General features: G+C 37.7%; 2 protein-coding genes across 4 annotated transcripts in view; one reads left to right on the plus strand and one right to left on the minus strand.

The window, feature by feature from the left end:
• The first annotated feature begins 2324 nt into the window (after positions 1-2324).
• LOC136840587 (uncharacterized) lies at positions 2325-18225 on the plus strand. The gene is made up of 3 exons (XM_067107282.1): positions 2325-2645; positions 6667-6868; positions 13778-18225. Exons 1-3 carry the CDS (start codon positions 2381-2383, stop codon positions 14997-14999), a joined length of 1689 nt encoding a protein of 562 aa, XP_066963383.1. The 5' UTR covers positions 2325-2380; the 3' UTR covers positions 15000-18225.
• Positions 18226-22479: 4254 nt separating this feature from the next.
• spict (magnesium transporter spict) overlaps positions 22480-24664 on the minus strand; it is a 125265-nt gene continuing 123080 nt past the window's right edge. For all 3 annotated transcript variants that reach the window (XM_067107549.1, XM_067107471.1, XM_067107381.1), the window contains exon 9: positions 22480-24422. In XM_067107549.1, the coding sequence (XP_066963650.1) occupies positions 24248-24422 (175 nt within the window). In that variant the 3' untranslated portion in view covers positions 22480-24247. The remainder of the gene's footprint in view (positions 24423-24664) is intronic.

Genomic DNA, 24664 nt, shown 5'->3' on the forward strand with positions numbered 1-24664 from the left:
AACATATAATATATATATATATATATATATATATATATATATATATATATATATATATATATATATATATATATATATATATATATAATATATTTAAAACCCAATAATGATTGTTGGCTGAAGACTCAGCAGTTACATGAAAATGGTCTAGCTGTGAGTGTTGTTCGTCTTACCTTACACCTAGTACTGTTTTGGAAGCTTAAAAAGCTTTAGATTTTGTAGCTCGCATAATTTCTGTAAGCCTGATACATTAGTTTCGTGATTTGCTAATCAAAAAAGTACAGTTTCTTATGTACAAAAAGGATATAAAGAGTGAGTTAAATAGGTGCTGGTATCTAGATTAAAACTTTATCTCATACTGCATTCATTTTTAGTCGAACTTTAGCACCAAAACGGAATCAATTTTTTGTTTTTCATTTCCAGCAAATGAAACATTACTATAATTTATAGTTACTCGACAATACAATGAAAAAGTTATATTTGTATGTTTTCTTGGTTTTATGAAAGATTAGCTCTCTCGCTCACTCTGATGGCTCTCGGGCCTCTGGGTGACCCGTGGCCGCTTGCATCAGACTTCTCCACTTTCTACATATCTCCAGTTATTCTCAGGATCCTCTACTCCCAGTTCTCTTAGATCTCTGAACACATTGCTTTCCATTTCATGTTGATAAGCTAACTGAACTACAAGAAACGTGAGTGTGTGATTTTGATACAGTTATCTTTAGAAAGATTTTAAAATTGTGACTTGAATGGTGCGTGTAATAAAATAATCTAAAGTGAAACCAAATTACTCAAATAGACATCCACAGTCAAAACGAGTGAAGTAATGGCGTAGAACGGCAATAACAGTGCAATAATCTCGAATGAAAAAAGAAAACATATGGATAAAGAAACTCTGAATGAAAATTTTACAAATAAACCTAAAATTAAGGAACAAAATTCACTAGAGTCTAGACCGAGTAAATGTGATGATGAATGAAAGGTAGGGCGTGGCGTTACATAGGTAACAACTTAGCTTCAGCCAACTCAGTACCCTTGTTGCTACTCTTCTTCCTCCTCGCAGAAATTTCAAAGAGCATAATCTTCCTACTGACAACTTACTTGATAATCAAAGAATTAGAAAGTACAACGAAAGGTTTCAGAAATAAAGTTATAAAGATAGTGGCACTATTATATGCAGACGATGGATTAATCTTAGGACGCACCCTTGAAGAAATAACAAAAGCAACACAAACCCTTATGGAAATAGCAAGCGAATGTGGCCTAAATATAAACAAAGACAAAAGCAATATATTAATATTCAACGATTGTTACAGTATTGACGATGTAGACAATATGCAACACAGAAGGAATAAAAATATCTGAGTGTAACGATCAGCAACATGAAAGACTGCTCCAGAGAACAGATACAAAGGGCACAAAACAAAGCAAGGCAGATGACAAATATGGCTAATGCAGTCATCAGTAAAAGTTGTAGTAGGGTGAAAATAGAAAGATTATATTGGAAAGGATTAGCGATGCCATCCTTCATGTATAGCCTACCACGAAACTTGACAAGAAAACCACAACTGAACTACAAAAGGTAGACAATCAAGCATATAGAACAATCCTGAAAGCACCAAGATACACAGCACGTTGTGCATTCAGATCCAAAATAGGGGCCTCTTCCTGCCACTCGAGAGATATGAAGAATAAACTATTCTATCTGAAACATACACTTGAGAGTGGTGGAAATAGGCTCCTATACGAAATAACCATAGATCAATATGAAAAAAAAAAAAACCGTGGATTCTGTAGGTGAAAGAGCGTATGAAAGAATTAAACATAAACTAAAGTAAAATTGAATCGCTTAAAGGCGAGCAGCTAAAAGAAATAATAAATAACTGGGACAAAGGAGCATGGGAGAGAGAAATGAATGACAAGACGACATTAAGAATCCACAGAAAATATAAAGAAAACATAAGAGAAGAAACCTGGTATGATAACACCGAAAAAAAAAAAAAAATGCTGATCAGTAGGGCTAGACTAGGCACACTAGAATTAACAGATGGGAATAGGCTAAAAGGGGAAGATACAAAATGATTGTACTGTGAGGAAAAAAAAATGAAAACTTAGAACATTTCTTACTCTACTGCCCAGCATATAATGAGGTTGGAAACAGATACAGTTTTGTGCAACAGCCATATCAGGAAAGTAAAGAGGAATTGATGGCTAATATACTTTTATTTATAGATCTGCTGAAAGTGGAAACTGAAAATAGGAAAGAATTTATAAAAGAATTATGGCTTTACAGAGACAAAAAAAAAAAAAAAAAGGAATAAAACGAGCAAGGGAGCAGTTACAAAGGCAAATCCAGCCTCTTACTACTACTACCACTAAAATGGAAATTGATTTGAGACAATACATGACATCTGCAGAATGTGACGCCAATGTGAACTCGAAATCGAGTAATGAAGAGGCGCAGTGTGCAGTTGAGGAGGAAGAGATGGAGCCAACTTGGATGGGGAGGAGAGACGAGGTCCTGCCCTGTCAAGTTATACCTGGAAGTCACAGATCGAGGCCGAGCGCCTCTTCGTCCTGTCAAGTGGACTTGACAGACCACTTCAATCAGATTTTCGTCAAGAAGACTTTCAACAGCTTTAGAGGTAGGTAGACAAAAAAGTAAAGTGGGAATATTACGTAAATACCCAGTTTAGAAACGTCTCTAATTTTTCGGGGTTATTGCTGCAGAAAAGGGCAGCCTAATGGATAAGAATTAAAATAAAATTTTGAAGTAACCTACTATAAAATAAAATAAATCTAAAAGGCTAAGTATACCTTAGTTTAACCAGACCACTGAGCTGATTAACAGCTCCCCTAGGGCTGGCCCGAAGGATTAGACTTATTTTACGTGGCTATGAACCAATTGGTTACCTAGCAACGGGACCTACTGCTTTTTGTGGAATCCGAACCACATTAGACCCAGAAATGAATTTCTATCACCAGAAGTAAATTTATCTAATTCTTCACTGGCCAGTTGGAGAATTGAACGTGGGCCCAGCAGAGTGCTAGCCGAGAACAATACCAATCCGGCCAATGAGGAACATTAGATGATTAAAATCATAAAAAAAAATAAAAGAGAATAAAGTTCTGCACCTGATGGCCTAGTGTAGTGTGGCCGCAACTGTGCTGTGGAGTGAGGGCTTAGGAACCAGGAACCATGGGTCGAATTTGCCTTTTTGGGTTAGGTAGTCTATACCTTATTTATGATGCTGGCAGGTGTTATGGCATGGGTTCGAATCACAGGCCTTCTTCTAACGTATAGCCTATGACATTAGGATATTGTTTTGATTAGGGTAGGCTAGTTTGCAGAACGATGGGACTAGCCTACTCCCCTAATGCCGTCAGTGCACCTTAAGTGCGGTGCGCTTTAGGTATTGCTTAAGGTTCTTTGTAGCATCCTTTCGGCCCCTAGCCACAACCCCTTTCGTTCCTATTACTGTACCTCCTTTCACATTCTTTCTTCCATCTTACTTTCCACCCTCTTGTAACAATTATTTCATAGTGCAGCTGCGAAGTTTGCCTCCTGTTACACCTTTGCAACCTTTTATTCTTAATTTCCCATTTAGTGCTGAATGACCTCATGGGTCCCAACGCTTGGCCTTTGGCCTAAAGTATATATTCTATTCGATTCTATTCAATGGGACTACCTCGAAACGGAAGCTAAATCCATTGTCTCCGATGTTTAGTGTTACTAGCCTATGAGGGTGGGACCAGCCAGGTCAGGGCACAGCACCCTAAGTGAGGTTAGGAAGGTAAGGTCTGGTTTTGCCAGGACATGGCTGTGTGTCCAGACCTGACGGGGCTTTGCCCCCTTGAACCCCTCCAAGTAACACTAAACATCGGGAAGGCCTGATCCCATTACAGTATTCTGCAAACTACTTTTTTTTTTTACTTTTTACTTTATTACTGGAGTTTCTTGCTTTGCTCTTAAGTCTGCATAATATGCTTTGTATGAAAAACATACTAAAATCTATTGCAAATTTACTATCACTGAGATATTTACTGATGAATGGTGCTAGCCACTTGGATTCTTTCCATGTTCTTGTTTATGTTTCGACGTACAAGCAAGTGTTTGTCCTAGTGCATTATGGATAAGGATGGCTTGAGTATTTTTAACGTTTTTTTTAGCCTATTTTCATCTGGAAATGTGGGTACATGGGCAACAGGCTACGCTGGCCTCAGTTCTCAATCGCAGCTCCTTTGGTGCTGATGTGTAGCTGTTGTTCCATGGATTATTTTGGCTGCATTACAAAATTTCACAAAAAATTTGTTTTTTATGTGTGAATTAATTGTTTCTTACATGTATTTCATTCACAGATTAGTAGTTTTAAAGATACTGGATGCCTTTATATAACACAATTGTGGTGACCACAGTGAGAAACCTGGTTATTTTGGTGGGTAGTGGGAAGTACATAAAGAGCAAAATAAAGGGTTCTATTCTAACATTCCCATGATACTGCTAGTTTTGATGCTGAGTAAGAGAAGGTTTATTGAATTTTTCCAAAGTGCAGTCTCACACTAAGTAAGAACTTGGTGACCGAGGTTATGTTAAGTGGCAGGGTGGAGTCCAGGGGTGCACAGCTCTCCCCCTCTGCCCAGCCAGGTAAGGACCTGGCATCCTAGGTTAGGTTAAGTGTGTTTGGGTTGGGTTGCAGCCCCATTATTTATTTTTACTCACAATGACCCAGATTAGGTGAGTTTGGGTTACAGGGGCGTGAAGCCTCAGGACACCACTTGCTGTAGTTTAAGTTAGGTTAGAGTACACCCCTGTATTTCACTCACGTTGTGTTTTCCCACACCCTGAAACCCATGCTTCCTACTGTGGTCCCGCATAATGTAGAATATAAGGGTGATCCATTATCTTGAAATATATTAATATGCTAACAAAATGAGTGGGATGAATGTTCAGAACATACACACAAATCTAGAAAAATTGTATTTTCAACTCTGGAGTATGATTAAGGGTTAAAGTAAAATTTTATCAGATTTGGAGTAATATAGGAGAATAGTTGGGCATGTTCTGCTGTGCAAGATATTATGTTGCCTATATTAAGCTGGGGATATGATGAACACCAGTCGGGCCATTTTATGATGTCAGGTTCGCATCAACACTTCTGCAACTTTACCAAAGGTTAGGTTAGAAGAATTATGGAAAGATCATGCCCACTGCTTATACAACATTGAAATATGTGTAATTAAGAGAGAGGCTCAGGCCAGCCTGTATCCCAGTCCGACCTGGGCTAACTCAACGATAGGCTCTGTTGACTTCTTCACTCCTCAAACTCCCCTTACATGCTTTTTATCTCACATTCAGAAAAGGACTTCTTTAAGATAGGTAGGCTAACACTGATATTTAATTATACCCCCAAAGTGTACTTTCGTAGTTGAAGGATAGGCTGGAGTTATATGCAATGGCCATTTTTGCTCTCATTGCCATGGTGGATTTGTGTCAACTGGTTAGGCTGTCTTATTGCCATTTTTAACAGGTGGAAATCTTTTGTTATTGTAGAAATATGTACTCTTGGTTAGTGCAGTTAAACTTCAGATGTATTTTGGTCATATTTCAGTAATGTGTATTGTTAAAATTTTGCTAGCATTGTACATCACTGTATTACAACTTGTGTATAAGTAGCGACTTCCAAAATTTGAAGACGGGGGGGGTCTTAAGTGGTGATTAAGTTCTTTTCATCAGTGTCTTTTGTATTTATTTTTAAGATTTCCGTACAAGCCCTCACTTGATGCATTTGCTAGGCCTAGGTTATAGGTTTCTTTAATTACATTCTTTTCTGGGTCATAGCTTTTGAAGATAGACTTTTATTAGGTTAGCATAAATCTTGAGCATGGGCTAGCTTAGTTTCTTTTTGAATATCTCAAAGTTTTTTTTATCTTTTAGGTCTCAGAGCAGCTTAAATGCAACTTGAAACCAATGTCTCACAGTTTCATCTAAGATAGAATGTTGTGTCCAGATCTGAGTGGGTGCTTTGTCCAGTGTAAATGTGCAGTGAGACTAATATATGTTATTCTAGCCAAGATCACCTTAGGATTTTGTGGTCAGACTTGAGAACTTTGTCTCCTTTAGGCTCGGCTGTCATTACCGTAAATGTCTGTTGTCATTCTTAATTGCTGTACTCCAGTCCTGTTCCTTGTGTATTGCTTTCTTTGAGATCTATAGCCCGGTTGTCATGGTCTTACCAGTGAAATATACACTTACTTTCAGCATTTGGTCCTATTTCTTCAGTTTAACTTGAGAGGTAATTGATCTAGACTCTTCAAGACCGACTGATGGAGGCATTTATGAAACTGATTTTTTAACATTTATGGAGCTCTTTATTTTATTTTTTATATAAGGTGTAATTACAGACATATATTACAAAGTTTGCTGTAATGATAGACAGTTTGAGGTGATTACTGCTGAGAATTAGAGATCTCATGTGCCGCGTAGTTGCAGGTTCTCAGTTATATGCAGTGGTGGATTCTTAGCAATATTAATTAAGTAGTCACTGTAGATTCCAGGTTGTCTGCTCCAGCTGTTCTTTAGTGATCAGTAGTGAAGTTATGTGATGTACCATACATCATTGTTAATGGTCCTAATTAATTAATTTTTGCTGTATATATTTTTTTCAGAATTTGATGAGCTGTTCACTCGGTTCAAGAAAGAAACAGGTTCTGTTTTTCGCATTAAATCATCTTGTAGTATTGCTTACGAAAATTCTCGGAGAAAACAGCACTTTATTCCTCCTCGGTTCAAATTTGTGTCTATTAAATATTGCTGTGTACACTATGGTCAACCAAAGGTGTCTGGCCAAGGAATTCGTACAAAGCAAAGGTTTGTTTTACTTGTTTTTATGTAGTAATAAGCTACAAAAGTTCGTAAACTAATATTAAGATAAGAACTGTGCTTAAATTCATTCAACACTACTCAATTGCTCTTAAAAAAATTGAAGTTGTTTTGTATTTTGTGTATATTTGTTTGCTTTTAGGTATTATCAGTCTCTTATTTGCAAACAAGCTTGTTTTTTGTTTAAAGGGTATCCTTTCTTGTTTACTAGTGGTATAGCTTCCACTGATGGGTTCTTGTAAAACATTATATATACAGTTCTTGTAAGTGGCAGGTTTTAGGTCACTGGATGTAGAATCTTATGACCGTAGGTCTTTTGAATTCATGGGATAGCGCAGATAATTTTTCCGTCTTGTTATGTTTACCGGGTTTTGATCTAATTGAAAGCCTGTGCCCATGCAGATTACAAGTCTTATTTCTTGGTAATGGGAGGATCAATAGTGTGGCTGTTTGAACTGTTGGAAAAATTATTTACCACAGATGAGGCCTCTCATTAGGTAATTTTTCATGCAAGTACTGTTCCCACTATTCTTCTTTCCCCTCACTCCTGTATTTCATTTTCAGTTACATTCAAGTGTTGTACGATTTCAATAGAATGCACTGTGCTTTAGTTTTGTATACGTAACTTACCAAATTATTACATAGCTATTGTTTCTATTTCATGTGGCAGCTCAAAATTTAAAATTCGCGGGAGCGCTTAGTTGTTTAAGGTGTTGTTATACTGTCCCACCCACTTTTGGGGAAGAATAGGCACAATGTAACTAAAGAGCTTGGTTCGTTTCTGCCTGTCAATGACTGAACTCTTGGTCATTGGCAGCTCTGAATTTGTTCTATTTCACTGGATGGTTGCTGTTATCCTTCATTTGGTGAAGTACTTTGTTCTTTTTGGTAGCGCAGTCATGTTAATTTGCTTAGCTAATTCAGACTTCTGTTTTGTGACGTCATGATTTTGACTTATTAATCATGTCAGATTCTAGCCTTTCTAGTATAAGGTATTGTAGTAAGGGCTGTAAGAATAGGCTGGCTTCAGCCAAATATGACAATCATACTGTTTGTAGTTCGTGCAGGGAACAAGTTTGCTCTCCTGAACTTTGCTGTGATGATGTACTGTAAAGACTGGGATAAGGGGAAGTGGAAGACTCTTAATGCATACTTAGACAAATTACAGCATGACAGACTTAGGAAAGCTACTGTTAGGGCTGTTCAACAGTGTGAGTGCAGTGTCAGGTGCAGTGTCAGTGGAGGGGGCAGCTACTCATACCACCGATGCTCCTAGACCAAGGTGCCTGCTAAACTCCCCCTGCTCACCTGGGAGGAAGCAAACTGGCAGTCCAAGGGATGTCGGTGGGGTTTGCCCACTAGTAGTAGTCGCCTCATCCGAGCCTATTGTCTGCCCGTCCCAGGACTCGCAGGATCGCCGTTGGAAGGGCATCCGAATGGCCATACATGCTTTATCTTGTAGTGACTCGGACTCTGGTGCTCATAAGCGCAGTCGGCGATTTGCCAATGTTTCAAGACTGTTGCAAAGGTCTGGCGCCCCAGTGGACGAGGATGTTCCCCTGTCTTGAAAGTGAGCATTGGATACGGCTCGTAGTCCTCTGCCCTCCTGTAGTTTTTGGGAGTCTCCTCAAGCTTCTCGCTCCCTTTCGATGGACACCAAGCATCACAAAGTGTGTAAGAAAGTGTCTGTTAGTCCAGCGTGTGGTCATATACTGTCCGAACACCCAGAGTCTGAGAGTTTAGTGCCTGATTGTGAGAAATCAGTGTCCGAGGGACATTCGTTGGAGTGTCTGTTGTCTGCACTTCCAACAAGTGGATGTCCAGTGTCCGTGCGTTCCAAGAGTGATCGTGTTTTGTCGGAACATTCTGCTCTTGGACATCAAGTGTCCGAGTGCCTGTCTTATGGACACCCAGCTCCTGAGCGTCCTCCCTTTGGGAGCATAGTGTCCGAATTGCAGACTTCAGGTCTGTCCGCCAGATCAGTGAGCGGACGTCCAGGGACCGATTGTCCAGTGTTAGTGGGCGTCAATGTTGATGTTTGTCCGCCTTCCAGTGTCCGTCCTGGCGCCACAGGCGGGACTTGCTGGTTCTGGTGTGACTTGTGCTGATCCCCTTGCGGTTCAGGGTCCTTCCCTAGTCCTTATTCAATGACGTTTGGATAACATCTTGAACCTGCTGCAGAACCCATCTACAACCACTCAGGCGTCTTTGGATCCACCGATGTCGCCGATTTCTTCTGAAGAGGAACCTGTGAGGATGACGTTCGTACATCGAACTGCACGGCCCGTTGCGGCTCTTCCTGGTATGCTACGCAGACTTCTTTTCTCCAGCCACCTCTTCTTCTCCAGGTTCGGCATTTATGATGCAACAACCCATAGGAGTGGCTAAATTGCTGCTTATGGTTCTGTCCTCCTCCAGGAAAGCATTTGCACGTATCAATGTATGGTTGTCACAGAAGAGAGACGTTGGTAAAGCTGTGTTCTGTGCGCTTCCTTCTCATCTGATATGTTAGAAGTATCTGTCCTATTCTACTGGGGAAGTTCCATCCATGAGAGTTTCTGCCTCCTCTCAAGCAATTATCAATGACCCTAGTGGCTCCCTTTTGGCCACACAAGGAATGGTTCCCAAACCTTCCAAGCCTACTAGTACAGTAAACCCCCCATATTCGCGTTCTCACGATTCGTGGACTCATGCATTCGCAGGTTTCTCTGTGGAACATATCTACCCATTATTTGCGGAAAATTCGCCCATTCGCGGTATTTTTCACTGAGAAATATTCACTAATTATATACTGTATTTTCATATAATTTTCATGAATAAATGCACTTTTTGTGATAAAACTATTAAAATACTCAGGTATAAGCATTTTTACAGGGTTTTTCTTGTGTTTAAACTATCAAAATGGGCAGTTCTAAGTGTTTTTAGAGGGGCTTTAAGTATTTGTGGATTTTAGCTATTTGCGGGGGGTTTGCGGTACGCATCCCCCATGAATACGTGGTGTTCACTGTAGACTATCCAAGGCTTCTGCCTCAGAAGAAAAATCTTCTCAGACAGCCCCATTTTCTTCTTTTTCATAGAGGCTTATCTGCTCTCACTCTGACAGGCTTCAGACTGTCAGGGAGCTTGTTAGAGTGAAAGTGTTTTCAAGGAAGGCTGCAGAAGCTATTGCAAGATATAGGCGACGATCTTCTGCCTGCAGTCTACCAATCAAAGTGGACAGTCTTGTGGAGCTGGTGTCGAGACAGAAATATATCCTCTTCTTAGACGACTTTAGCTCAGATTGCAGATTTCTTGCTGTTCCTGAGATCCTCGAAAGGTCTAACCACGTCAACCATCAAGGGATACAGATCTATGTTGAATTCTGTCTTCAAGCACAGAGGAATAGATCTTTAATTAAACCAGGACCTAAGTGATTTAATCAGGTCCCTGAATACTACTAAGGAAGATAGAAGCCTGGATCTTTAATGGAATTTGGATATTGCCCTCAAATGGCTCTCAGGCCCTCCCTTTGAGCCTCTAGAATCCTCCCCTCTTTAAGATCTGACAAGAAAGATGCTTTTTCTTATGGCTTTAGCAACGGCGAAGAGAGTTAGCGAGCTACCTGCCTTTGATAAGAGAGTAGGCTTCTTGCAAGGTGACGCTATCTGCTCCTTGACCTTAGGTTTTATGGCGAAGAACGAAGACCCCTCTAGTCCCTGGCCACGCTCCTTTGCAGTCGAGAACCTGGCTAACATTCTAGGTCAAGCATATCAGGAAAGACTCCTCTGCCCAGTTCGTTCTCTTCGCAAGTATTTACGAAGAACCAAAGAAGTTAGAGGCCCTTCTCCAAATCTGTGAAGTTCAGTTAAAAACCCCAGTTGGCTGTTACCCAAGAATGCCTTAACATTCTTTTTAAGAACTGTAATTTCTGGATCACACTCCAAGATCCAGGAGGATGTTTTTCCTTTATGCAAGGTCAAAGCACATGAAATTAGAGCAGTAGCGACTTCCTTGGCCTTCAAGCGTAATCTATCGCTGTCTTCTCTCCTGCAATCCACGTATTGCAGGTGCAAATCAGTTTTTGCAATGTCCTACCTGAGTGATACGGAAACAATTTACGAAAGTTGCTGTACTCTAGGCCTGTTTTTCGCAGCTGGCATGGTGTTGGGTGAAGAGGGATAGGAGGAATTTCTTGTTTTTTCCTCTATCCACTCTCCTTGAATGAGGATTGGTGTTTTCTTGGGAAGCCTGATTGGTACTGTGTTGTGAGTGCCATCAGTTGGATTGATTTTAACAAGTTTGTGGTGTAGGTTTTAAATTTCTGGTCATATTTTGTACTACGCCCAGGGCAAGGGCACACACACATTTTGATGTGTCTTTTTTGGATTGTTAGCTTTGGCAACCTGCGATTAACTCCTATATTGCAAAGCACCCACTGAAGTAGAGGCTCTACTACCACGCCACTACAGGTCGAGAGGAGCTCTGACCAGAGGCAGTACCCACCTGCCGTAGCTCCCTCACCAGGTAAGGTTACAACAAGCATTTCACGATGCTAGCTAAATTTTCCGTTTCAAATTCATCTCCATCCCTGAGTGTTTTTGAGTAGATTTGTCCATGTATCCCACCTCCTGTCAATGTGGGATTCAGCTATGTAATTATTTGGTAAGAGCAAACCCATTGGAAGACCCTCACCAAGTTCAGAAAAAGAGAACATTGTAACACAGTCACATACATATAAAAACAAAATCAACATGACTACAATGCAGCAAGTGTGCTGACACATTAAAAATAAAATAAAGTTTTATATATACTTACAAATAATTACATAGCTATTGTTTCTACTGTACGCGGCAGCTCAAAATTGAAAATTCGCGGTAGTGCTCATTTGTTTAAGGTGTAGTTTATACCGCCCCGCCCACTTTCGGGGAAGAACAGGTCCAACGTAGCTAAAGAGCTCAGTTCGTTTATGCTCTGTGTCCATGAGAGGGGAGGAGGGAAGGCTCTGATCATGTAATTATTTGGTAAGTATATAAAACTTTATTTTATTTATTATAAAAATTTTGAGCTGCCGCATAAAGTAGAAATAATGTAATTATTTGGTAAGTATATATAAAACTTTATTTTATTGTAAAAATGTCATTGTTAATGTGTCTGCACACTTGCTGCATTGTAGTCATGTTTATTTTGTTTTTATATGTATGTGACTGTGTTACGATGTTCTCTTTTTCTGAACTTGGTGAGACTCTTCCAATGGGTTTGCTCTTATGATAGAAGCAAAGCAGTTAGCCTGATGTTGAATACTACATACTGTATTTAGCACACACATTTATTGTGTCACTTCCATTATATCTCCTTGTAAAGTGAGAGGGCCAGGTATTGCTTTGATTCAGTCTAATGACTGGAAGATTGTACTAGTCATATTTCTGTTGGAAAGGATCTACCTACTTCATGTCTTTGTAGGGATGAAGAGTGCTTCAAGGGCTTTGAACTTTTCAGAGTGTAAGGACTGGCCTAGTGAGGTCTGAAATATGAATGAATGAGACTGATTCATGCTAGCTGGAAGAGGAATATCATGAAATGTCATGATATGTAATTTCCTCCAACTTCGGAGTCAGAGTGATCTAACATACTGCACTGCCTTGTGATCAGCTCACCTGTCTATTCCATTTAGACAGAAAGTCCAGTTTGGGAGCCAAGCCAGGCAGAGCTGGCACAGTGTATTTGTGGACAGACAGACTGTAATATAGGAAATAAATGGTAGAAGACAAGAATGCTTGACATTACAGTGCTTAGCAAGAATATTAACATTGACAGTATGTCTTTGGGTCACTCCAGGACTTCTACAGTGACTAGCTTTGTATTAATGACTGCAGATTTGGAAGAGGTGAAAGATTGATTGCTTGTAGGAGCCACAAAGGAAGGAGAAAGGAAAAGACAAGACAAGAGAATGATGTTTACTAATGGGAGACAGCACCTTTGCAGGGTGAGTTCAACACTGGAGATAACCAACCAATGAAGTTACATCCATGAGAAATAAAATAATGATAGGTCATCTGAACGTCATCAAAGCTGGTTGGTCCATGTCATTGTGGACTCTGTATGAAGAAAACTAGTCATGGTGGAACTGGTTAAAGTAGGCTTGGTTCAGAGGATACTGCAGGGAGATCCAGTCATTGACATGGATGAGGAACTGGTCATGATTTTGGTCCATATACTAAAAGTTCTTAGCTCTTGTGAAGCATTACATATCAGCATCATTTTTATGAAATATTTTTGATAGGCTGTATTCTAAGTCTTGCATTTTGTGAATACTGTAATCTTGAAAATTGAATGCTGTGTCAATAACTAGAGGGTAACTTAGGCTAGAAATGACACTACAGTATGTACGGAATCAGTGTTGGCTGGGATATTTTAAATGTTCAAATGTAGGTTATTCTATATGGCCTTTATTACTGACCAAATTTTACCACTTATTAGAAATCCAGGCCTTTGAAGCATCTGATAAATATAGTGGCCAACCAATTCATGGAAAAAAGTCTGGTTGTTGAAAATATCCTTTATTTTTTACATAGATGGTTTTATTGTTTGATTTTAGGGCAATCCTTTAGGTAGACTGTGTATGTGGACCCCTGGAATGGAAATTTTAGTTTGCAAATTAAGGGATTTGAATTAGACTGAATAAGAATTTGAGAAAATTCCTCTTCTCCATAAACACTTCTTTTATGGAAAGAAAAAGCTAGACATGTGTCTGGAAGGGAAAGATTTTGTCAGTTTTCATTCACAGGACCTTGTGATTTTAATAAATTGTCTCATATTTGCATGATGTGCCTTGTAAAGTGAATATAAAGGGTAAATAGCTATCACAAGCTTGCAAAGTAAGAATGCCCAGAACCCTGAATTGTTACTGGTTTCTTTCAGGTATTTGCCCTGTGGGTGTGGTTGCGTATTGTCAGTGGCATATAATCGAGGGGCCCTTTTCATCTCGCAAGTTAATATGCAACACAATCATGAAGTAAGCAATAAAACCGCCCCATACTATGCTATCAACCGTCGAATTACCAAGCATGAGCTCAAACAGGTTGCAGATGTCATTGCTGTGATGCCAAGCAGTCGCGCTCTTCAGTACTTTTTGAAGGAACGATTTCACAAACCAATGACACTGCAGGATGCCAAAAACACACGTGCAAGATTAAAAGCCATGCAGATGAAGCAAGGACAGATTGAAAGCATAGAAGTAATTCCATCCTTTAAAGAAATTTCTCAGATTCCAAATGACAGTGATTGCCGAGCCGTTTTAGAAATAAAAGAGGAGGGAGAAGAAAAGAGGAATATGGAGGATGACCAGCAGGAAGATTTATTGGATTCTCAGCATGAAGATCATTGTGAAGAAACAGTAAAAAGTAAGGCTGTTAGTGAAATAGTAAGGAAGTTTTCCGAAATAATGAGTGCGTGTGATTCTAGCCTGTTTTGGGAACGTATAGGCCAGATGAATAAGGTTTTGGAGTGTTGGGGAAGTGGAGAAAACCTTGATGTTCGTTATACATCATCAGTTTCACTCAAGTCAGACAGCTTAGATCATTGTTCTGAAGTCATGAAAGATGGATCCTCGCAAAGAGTGGATATCAAGACTAATCATTACATAAGTGTATCACATGATCGAACAAGAGTAAGTGATGTAAATGGTGATATTGATCAGCAAGAATTAGCTGACAAGCAACTGAAAATTTTGTTACCGCTTCTCAGTGATTCAGTACACTTTGTTCCTACCTCTGCTGATGGATCTGTTAAGCTTGTATTGCCACAAGTGAAGAGCAAAGTCAATCAGTCAGTGTGTACAGTGAAAAGACAGAGGGGGCGACCAAGAAAGAAAGAGGATGCGAGTTCTTTTGTGAATGTTGTTAGTGAAAGCACTGGCGCTATTTCTTACCAAAAAGAGGCCTTGCATAGTCATACAAGCAAGGCTAAGAATGATGACAAAATTAGTGGTTGTGAATCAAGAGGTAGAGATCATGAGAGTGATAGCAGTAATTTATATTGTGGTGCACCCTTTATATCTTGCATTACAAAAGAACCTTGTACAGATCTTGGAGATCAAGCGTTGCAAGTTGAAATTGAGATCAATGATGCAGAAGTGAAGTGAGTGTCTTGGCTTGTCATTTACGTATTGTAATTGCTTGTAAGATGAAGAGGACTTATTTATTGAGAATACATTCATTTCTTGAATGTCATTGCCTCAGGCCATCCCTACAGTAAACAATGATTTCTTAATGAGAATATAGTGAGAAGGCCCAAACTTGAAAGTCTGATATTTATAATCCAGATTCAGTGTTTATTTAATGTACTTATTTGAAATTAATTATTTTGTAGTTGATATATTGGAATTATATTTTATTTTAAGAATATTTTTGAAAGTGTTGAAAAATGTATTCTGTAATTATTATGCTTGATTTAATACACTTTAAAAAAATATAAGAAATTTGCAGTATATCAGCATCCATTTCATGTGGAAAAGCATACAAAGTGTTTTTGAATTAAGAGGAACCTGAACATCAGAAGGGTACTGTGAATTTGCCAACATGACAAAGAATTTAGTGACCAGTCATAGTTTATGCAAGACTGATAAAATCAAACTACCAGGTACAGGCAGTCCCCAGTTGATGTGAGGGGTTCCGTTGCTATGCTGTGACGTGAGCTGAAAAACAGCGTAACCCAAGAAATCGTCAAAAATCATAAGACCTTAATTTTAATCCTTGGGTGTCTTGAAAACAATGTAACCTGCATTTTGACTGAACTTTTCATCAAAAACCTCAAAATTTTTCTTATTCTGCCATCTTGGAGCCACATTAAAGTTCCAGTCTTCTGTCGGACTGGCAATGTAAACCTGGAAGATGCACTGTAACCCGGGAAATAATTTTTGATGAATATATATGAAGAGTGGCGTAGTCTCAGAATGACATAAGCCAAGTCCGACATGACCTGGGGACTGCCTGTACTGTATCTTATTTTGATATCTCCTATCTTGCTACCTCTGACACCTGGATTTCTTTACTGCCTTTTATGTTTAGTGGCATATGACCTTAGTTTAAAAAGTTAGATTCGTTACTTAAGTAGATGAATACGAAAGTACAATGTACATACCTCTTGTTTAACTGTACCTTTCTACTTTTCAATGTGATGATAACTGAGGAATTGAGCCACAGTAGGTGAGTGCTTCTCAGATCGTCAAGTGAGTATGCCTCACAAGAGGGAGCTCCCTGCTCTGTATGAAATATTATTGCTGCCTTTGCTTTCATATGATTGAAACATATGTGTTAATTAGATATTCCTTTTTCCCACGTCTCAGTTTTTCAGCTCTTGAGTTTCTTTGTAGTGGGTTACTGCTGCTTACAGCAAGGCTGACACTCGTGAAAGGTTTTTGGTGGGGTCGCTTTGTGTTGATGTTTTATTTGTTATACAGTATTAGTTTTCTGGTTAAAATGAATGGCATTGCAATATTACCCTCATAATATAAGTGTATTCTTTTAAGGCATCTCGATAATATTACGTAAATGGCTGGTTAAGGCTAGTTTTAATAGTATTCATCAATTAAGCATTCCTCCCTGAATATATAGTTTCCATGTCAACTTGCAATTGGTAATTCTAAACGATCTCACTTTACTTTCCAGCCACATTTATAACATGGTCTTTTCAATACACAATAGCCTTGAATCTCACCATATTATGGTCACATCTCTTCAAAATATCTTCCATTTGGTTTGTGAATCCCTTTGTCTCTGCAGAGATAAGTAGGACAGCCCTTTTACTTGCGTCATAGATCTTTGCTATGTTTACTAATGGGATGTGCTTATTTGTAAGTAGTACAACAGCATCTTTCTACTGCATCTGGGTTGTTATTGCTGCCCTCTCAGTAATGACCTCTCAGTTCGGAATATAAGTGAGGTAAAAGAGCATTCTGCCTTTTCCAAGACTTGTCATTCCACTACATGTTCCTCCTCCTCCTCCCCCCCCCCATCATCATTATGTACATTTTGATTCTGAGGATCTTATGTGATATCACCTGCTACATTTGATATGTAGTATTAGCACTGCACTGCATTCACCTGTACTCTTCTTCCATAGCACCAACAGTGCAGCTTTTTCAACCGAAATTTTTTTATTCAGTCAAACTTCTCATTCGTAGTAATTCCTTTGCTTCCTCTTCATTTACCATAAGCTTGGCTTTGGATATGTTGATTTTCAATTCTGTGTTCTCCAATCCAGCCTTCCATGTTTTAAGCTTTTCTCAGACCTCGCAAGATTCTTTTGTTAAAACCAAGTCATTTGCACACAGCAGCTCCCAAGTGCCTCCCTTTATGCACTTCTTTGTAACTTTCCCATCTGGATGGGTGCCAAAATTTACCTCAGATTTTCTCAAAGTATGTGACTCTGTTTTAACATTGTGCCTTCTGCTTCGATATAGCAACCTCTGCCTTCCTGATTCCCATCTAATCACTTTTGTTGATACTTTGTCAAACTTCTCAAGATCTACAAGTTCTGATTTACAAACACACTTCCTTCTCTGAGGGTACTTCTTCCATAGTGACTTTATTACGTAGGTCATTTTGCTTTTGATCTCCATGGCTTGGATCCAGACTGACAACTGTTGACTGTAAAATTTTCTCAAACTCTCCTCCTGCACCTTTTACCCTACCAGTAACCCAACTCCTATTGTGCATCCCATTTTCCATATACTGTACGTTATTGCTGTCATACTATTTTCCAACTCTTTTGGTTGTATTTTTCTCTATATCATGCTTTCACAAGTCACCTTTAGGTGTGTAGTTAGATTGTGTTCTATCATGACCAGTTGTGTAGTCAAAAATTGAAAATCCAACTGCAAAATTTGTAAAATAGTACAGTATAGGGTTTTGTTCCAAGTGCTCTTAAGTCGCCCATTCAGTTGGCCAATATTAAAGATTTTTTAGGCCAAAAGATAAATGAAAATCTGTAATTTCACATATATCAAATAAACATGCATATGTAGTAAAATGAATGATTTCGAAACAGAAGAAATGCAAAAGCCAAGAATATTGAAATTGTGTAAACTCATCATTGTAAGTGAAAATTTTAGGCAGTTATTTTTGGATCCCCCACTGCCTGAACTTCTGGTCCTTTTATAGGCTTATTTGTCATCAGTGTTGAGAGCATCTATTTCCTGGTGCTATAAAAATTTGTTTTAGGAAACATGGCCTTTGAAAATTTGGTCTTAGAATCTGCGTTGATTATTGAAACTCAACACACTAAACATGATGTTAATGTTGCTCAACTGGCTGATTAAAACCAAAAGAAGAACAAAAAATAGAGTTTAATAATAAAGTAATTTCATCTATTTTGTTTTAAATATTCACGTCTGTTCCAGTTATACATGAAAAGTAAGAAAACTAGGTCTCAGAAAATTTGATTTGCAAGCACATTAGGTTATATGACTATGTAGAATTAAAGTGTCTATAGGGGTATTTTACTTATAACAACTAGTATAAGTAAAGTAAGGCTTTTAAATGAATGATTTTTATTTCTTTTTGTCAGTATGTGATCTTCAAAAGGCTTGTTAAAACAAAAAACAGTTTAAACATTTCCCTATGTACTTATTTATTAAAAACATCGTCTATTTCATTTCTTTTAAACATGTGAGGCTATCTACAGTATTTTATCATAAATGGCAAAAAAATTATCAGCAAAAATTCAGAGTAATAAAAGTGGGTCTCGTACATTTTAACATACCTTTAAGCTGTACGTTTCTCTGGTAGCACCTGTAGAAATTACAATTGATAGTTCAGAGTAGCCAATATACCTCAATGATTTCGACCAAGTTTTTTAGGACAAGTGTTCTGTGACCTGATTTTCTGGCCACTCCAGTTCTGATGACAGTAACTGATTTTTTTTATCTGTTGCATCCTCTCATAACTGACACTAATTGCAAACGATTTCTGAGTGTTCAATATAAAACAAATCACTAAAGATATTTTCTTCAAGAATTACTATGGTATTTATTTGGTCTTTCAACTTCTGTTTGTGAAGAATTACAGTGAAATAAAATATACTTTGTAGCTTCAAGAGTCGTAACACATTCATTCATTCATATTTTAGTAGTCCCTAAGAAATCTGAATGAATTTGCTTATATCTGTGTAGAAGCTTGATGGTAGCTGAAGTGAAGCATTGCATACATACTTCTATGCATCCCCTTAAAATATTGTAGGCTCATAAAGCCTACATAGTGTGTTTCTTTTTCAGACTGCAAACAATTTTTTAATGGCTCACAAGCAAAATATCATATGATCAAAAGATCTTACTATTTCCTGATCATATACCCATGACTGACTGTATTCTGTTCAGATCACGAATGACTGAACCTCCAGTTTCTAGCAAATTATGTTAGTCCTGGTACACCTGGGAATTCACCGTTTTTCATTAACTCAGTGCTTTCTTAACCTGTGTTGAAATCAAGATTTTCTGTATTTTCTATGTCACCATCCTCAGTTTTATGTTTATTCTTTTCATTCAATGGATTTTCAAAGTACTGTCCCTATCATGTCTTTCTTTTCAACTTAAATTCTCTATTTTCATCTTATATTTTACATGCATCTCTCTTCATCCGCCTTGCTATTCTAAACATCCTTTCCTTCTTTTTGCTGTGTTGCAGTATTGATATTGTTAGTAAAAAAATTTTCCTTTGACACCTGGCTCTTCTTTCATAGGATCATTTTTAATTTTTTTTTTTTCCACTACATTACTGCCACTTCTACTATATAATCAAATATGTCTTTTCTCACCTTTCCACCTGGTAATTGTTCTTATCACTATTAATAGTTTGTTTTCTTGATACCTAACCTCCCGTAAGTTCAGAGTCATGTTTTAATTACTTTCATTTTGCAAGCATCCCCACCTCCTTTTGCATTCTTAACATTGGTCAAACTCGCCAAACTACCTTCCCTGCAGTTCTTAGAATATCGAGGGATTCTTCATGCTCTTGCCTGTTTAAGGCTATGAGATGATGGGAACAATTTCATTTGAAGAGTTCATAGGCTTTGGCACTGCATCTGTTTGACGATTGTCTGGGTGTGGGATCATGTGTAATGAAACAGATTTGATTTTCCTTATAAATTTTATTACATATTTGCAGGAAATAAGGTTACCCACTGAGCTCCCTTCTTTGACAGAAGACAGATTGTAATTATTTTCCTTTAATGTAAAGGTCTTCAAAACTGGTAGATGGTTGATAATCAGTAGGAATAGTGCTTGGATATCATGTTTACAAACAATACAGCTTTGGTTCTAAGTAAGTAATGCAACATAATTTTATATCATTTTATGTGTAGCCTAAGGATTCATGTAAAAAATATTATGTCAATGAAACAGTTAAAAGTTAAGGGGGAATTTCTATACTGATTCAGCAGTTAAGTAAAAAATGAGACCAACATAAAATATATGGCATTTTAACCTTTGATAAGATTTTTTATTTTGCCATTACTTTTGTTCATTTCTGCTTAAATTTGTTCACAGCTATCATGCTCAGCAGATTCCATGGCATCAAGTGATTATGTTATGTAGTATTGTAGGGAGTACGGTACTGCTTTTCTTGCCTTTTATCCTTTTTTATGTGTTTTTCTGGGCTTAATTTCAGTATATCACATTTTTGCATGTTGGTCTTTAGATGGATCACCATTGTACTCGTTATGGGGTACCACTCACAGTAGACTTTACATGGCACATCAAAGATGGTATAAAGGTTCTTTGCAGGGTCCCTTCACCCCTCAGCTTTATTGCTTTCTGTCTTTCCGTTTTCATTACCACAGTTTTCTATTAATTTTATTCTTGCTGTGACCAAACTGTGGAATGATTTTCCTGATCCTGTGGTTTACTTGTTGGGATTTTAGTTCTAATTTGGTGCAATGCTTTTTTGTTGAGCAGGCTGACACTAGTTTCATTTATTTTTTTTTCTCATTTGTTTTGATTGATTTATTACATTTTGGCTGTAAAGCCAAGCAATGGGACACTAGCACACTCAATGCTTAAGAGTTAGAGATGGAATGGTTAGACAGAAAGCACGAAGGAAGGAAGCAAAATGGAGGTAGAGTAAAAGGCTAAAAAGTGGGTGGAGCTAGAGGTTGAAGGGATGCTGCAAACCTTTACTACATTCTGCAGTGCACTGTGTGAGGTTCACTGATTGCACCAACCCCCTTTGGGGATTTGCTATTTGTAACACTTTAAATATCTTAATTGCTTTACTTTATTTCTCTTTCATAGGCTAATCTTTAAAATATCTCCTCTCATACTTTCCCAACTAGGGTTACAGCTTGACTTGTAATGGCAATAACTAATCTGTTTCCTATGGTTTCCTCCAAATTCTTTAATTAGACTTTGTTTCACTTTTCACCTCTTATTCTTTGGGGTGCACAGCAAGTACTTAGCAGTTATATGGTCTTTATTTCAATCCTAAACATTACATGACAAACCTTCACAGTGAACCATATTTGACTCGGGTTTCATTAAACTCAGAGTTTAATGAATGTGCGGGCTTGGGAAACTTGGTGTAGGTGTGGGTGTTATTGGTGATTTTAGTTCCAAGTTCTTTTGCCTTGGGTGGTGGAGTCAGTTGGGCTACTTGTGGGCAGCCAAGTTAGTGGGGGTTTAAACATTCTTGTTTGACTGTTTAAATATTTTTTGGTTATGGTTTATAGTAGTATAAAAAAAAGGTGAAAATTATTTTTGCTGGCAAAATGGGAGTAGTGGCTTCACAACTCATTTGGCTTAGAGCTGGAATTCCAGTTTCATGCGAGATTATGAGTTAAATATTGGCATGAAACCTAACTTACAACACTTAGAGGACTGGAACATAGATGTTTTACAAGCTTCTATTTGGGGATAGACTGATGGTAAATACACATCTTCACTGCTCGCATAAAAAATAATTAGCCACAGGCTTTTAGGGACCTACCTTGAAAAAAGGGGGGAGGGGGCACAGGTGTGGATATGTTAGACAGAAAAGGATCTAATCATCATTCCTGGTAGATGCCACAGTGGTACCATGCTTAAAATTTCCTAAATTATAGTTGTGCTGAAGCACAGTAGGTGGAGGGCTGGATAACCCAAGCCAACTACCATTATCCATAGCTCTTGCCTAGGTGTTATGGTTCTTGGTTTGAAAGGAATCATACCCACCATCAGTCTTGCTAAGGAGACCAAGCAGTTCTGAAATGGTGTAATTGCCACCTATGTAGAGGGGCCCAAGAAAAGTCAGTTTATAATGCCTTGTCCTGCTCAGAAATTTTCATGATATAGTCATACTGTGGTAGTTTTTATATAATACAGTACAGTACCTCCTGATTCAGTTGTTGCATGATTTCTAGAACTGCAGTTTGCATATCTGAGTCACTTTTTCATTTTCATTGGTTTATTTCCATATTTCTGCAACATTTTTGTTTATAGAAGTTATTCTCTCCATTTATAAAGCAATTACAGACCAGCCTTTGTGGAGAAAGAACAAACTACATCTCCATAAGATGACTCTTAACCCCATGTCAAGCATCGGTCTGAAGTGATGCCACGCAAGTATCTCAAGATGATTTAAAAAAAACAAACATTACAGTAAATATAATTTTTTTTACAAAGAAAAAGAAAGAAGGAATGCATAAATGACAACATTTATGATACCAATCATTGTATATCTATGAAGTGATATCACAAGGTACTATAATAAATGCAACTTTTTCATACAGAAATATACCTTTAGGCTTCTTCACTTTAATGATCTTTTGAATGCTAATGCCAGTAAATGTATTTCAATTGTTTAGCAAACCATTTAAAATATAGTTGACATCAGTTTTCAAACAACTCTACCTTTTGAGCATTTGCTATCTACAATCTAATGTACAAAACCTATGGATTCTTTGCGAGTCACTTCTTACATTTCCATTTCTAAACTACTGCTGTCACATCCATACTTTCATAAATATGGCATTTATTCTATTCCTTTAAGGCACCAGGAAGGTAAAAATGTCTTATTCTGTTACTTGAGCAGTGACAAGCCCAAGAAACAGCTTTGGCATTCATCAAGACTCAGCTGCTACTATACATAAAAATACCAACTCGCACCAAACATGGCTACGCGCCAAGGGCTTTGAAGCAGACTCTTATAAAATATGGAGGAGGTTAAAGATAATCTAACTGAAAATATACAATCAAGCAGTCATGCCAATGCACTGTAAGTACTGTAATCACAATCGTAGCTTAAGTGAAATTATTTTGAGTTACTTGCCACTTTCTGCCTAAAAGGAATTTCTTAGAATCTTTATGACACTTTTCTTGTAAAACATGAATATCATATATCTATCAATATGAACTTAATTCACACCTTTATTTTGAAAGTTATTTGGCAAGCGCAATAAATGATTCCTTCCTAAATCAACTAAGCAGATCACATACAAACTCGAGAGATCCATTTAATCTCATTACCAATTCAAGACTTAAAACTAACTCAACACAATACATACCACCTTGAATGAAATCTACGATTCAAGTCTAATGAGTATCTAAAAAAATTATCTGGGATACCTAAAATATTACAAATAATTTTGAACCTTTGTAAAATTAAATGATGATAAAACCTAATACAAAATATCTTCATTTTCATATCTGCACAGTACCGTACATGATGAGAACCTGAAAAACTTATCCTGGACAGAAATATCTGTACTACTACTTACCCTATCAAGTATGATCTTATGCACAGCTCATAACCTATGTATGACCAAGCATTAATAACAACATTATATTCTCTGTACAATGACAAGACTTAGGCCATATGGCTTACAACAATGCAGTCATTACTGTACCCTTTCTCTTTGCGGTCAGGACCTGTTGGAACCTAACCACTTTGGCTATATACTCTTGTTGTAGTTAGTGCACATAAGTAATATTTTTGGACACCAATATACTGGACCTAGAAATTGTACAAAAATACACATGCAATGTTGCAGCATGAAGTGATTATAGTATAGAAAATTATCATCTGGAGACTTTAAAAGAATAAGTTAATTATTGGATATATTGCAAAATCCACTTCTACAAAACCTACTTCCAGCTACACAGTTGCATCAACACCCTTGAAATCAATCAAACTGCGCACAATTTCTGTGCAACAAAAGCACTGTACTGTATAGCCAAATTGTACAATAAATTACATTTTCTGTAAATGGAAGAGTAAAGCAGTGAAGTACACCATAAAAATTATTTGTAAGTTTTCAAAGTGTCATTTAGCACAGCTAAATTGACTAAAAAATACCATAGCTTGAAAATAAGAGATCCAAGAATGATGTGTCATTCTGAAATCATTACAAATACTTATTGATCTAGTATCCACGTTTATTGGATCCATACGATAACGGCTCAGAAGTGATGAGGCCCTCCTCCTCTTCTGACACTTGAGTGTCACTAATATTGTCAGACTGGTCAACACCACGTCTCCCATCCGAACTCTGAGCTGTCAACATTGATGTCATCCCCATCCACGAAATTTCTATGTCCCTGTAAACAGTTTAAAGTTCTATATTACTCTCAGTCCCAAAAATAAGGTTTGAAGTCATCAAGAATTCTGGTAAAATGAAAATTTTGTCATATAATGCGATTCTAAATTTAATGACTGTATAAACATAAGCATACATTGGACAGAAACCTACATATAAGTTTGAGTTCCATGTGACTCAATTAACTGAGGATTTTACAAAGGAAAATATAATAATTGGAATACCTAACAAATTTATAAAAAA

Source organism: Macrobrachium rosenbergii, chromosome 1 (genome assembly GCF_040412425.1).
Source record: "Macrobrachium rosenbergii isolate ZJJX-2024 chromosome 1, ASM4041242v1, whole genome shotgun sequence".
In the NCBI taxonomy this organism is placed as follows: Eukaryota; Metazoa; Arthropoda; class Malacostraca; order Decapoda; family Palaemonidae; genus Macrobrachium; species Macrobrachium rosenbergii.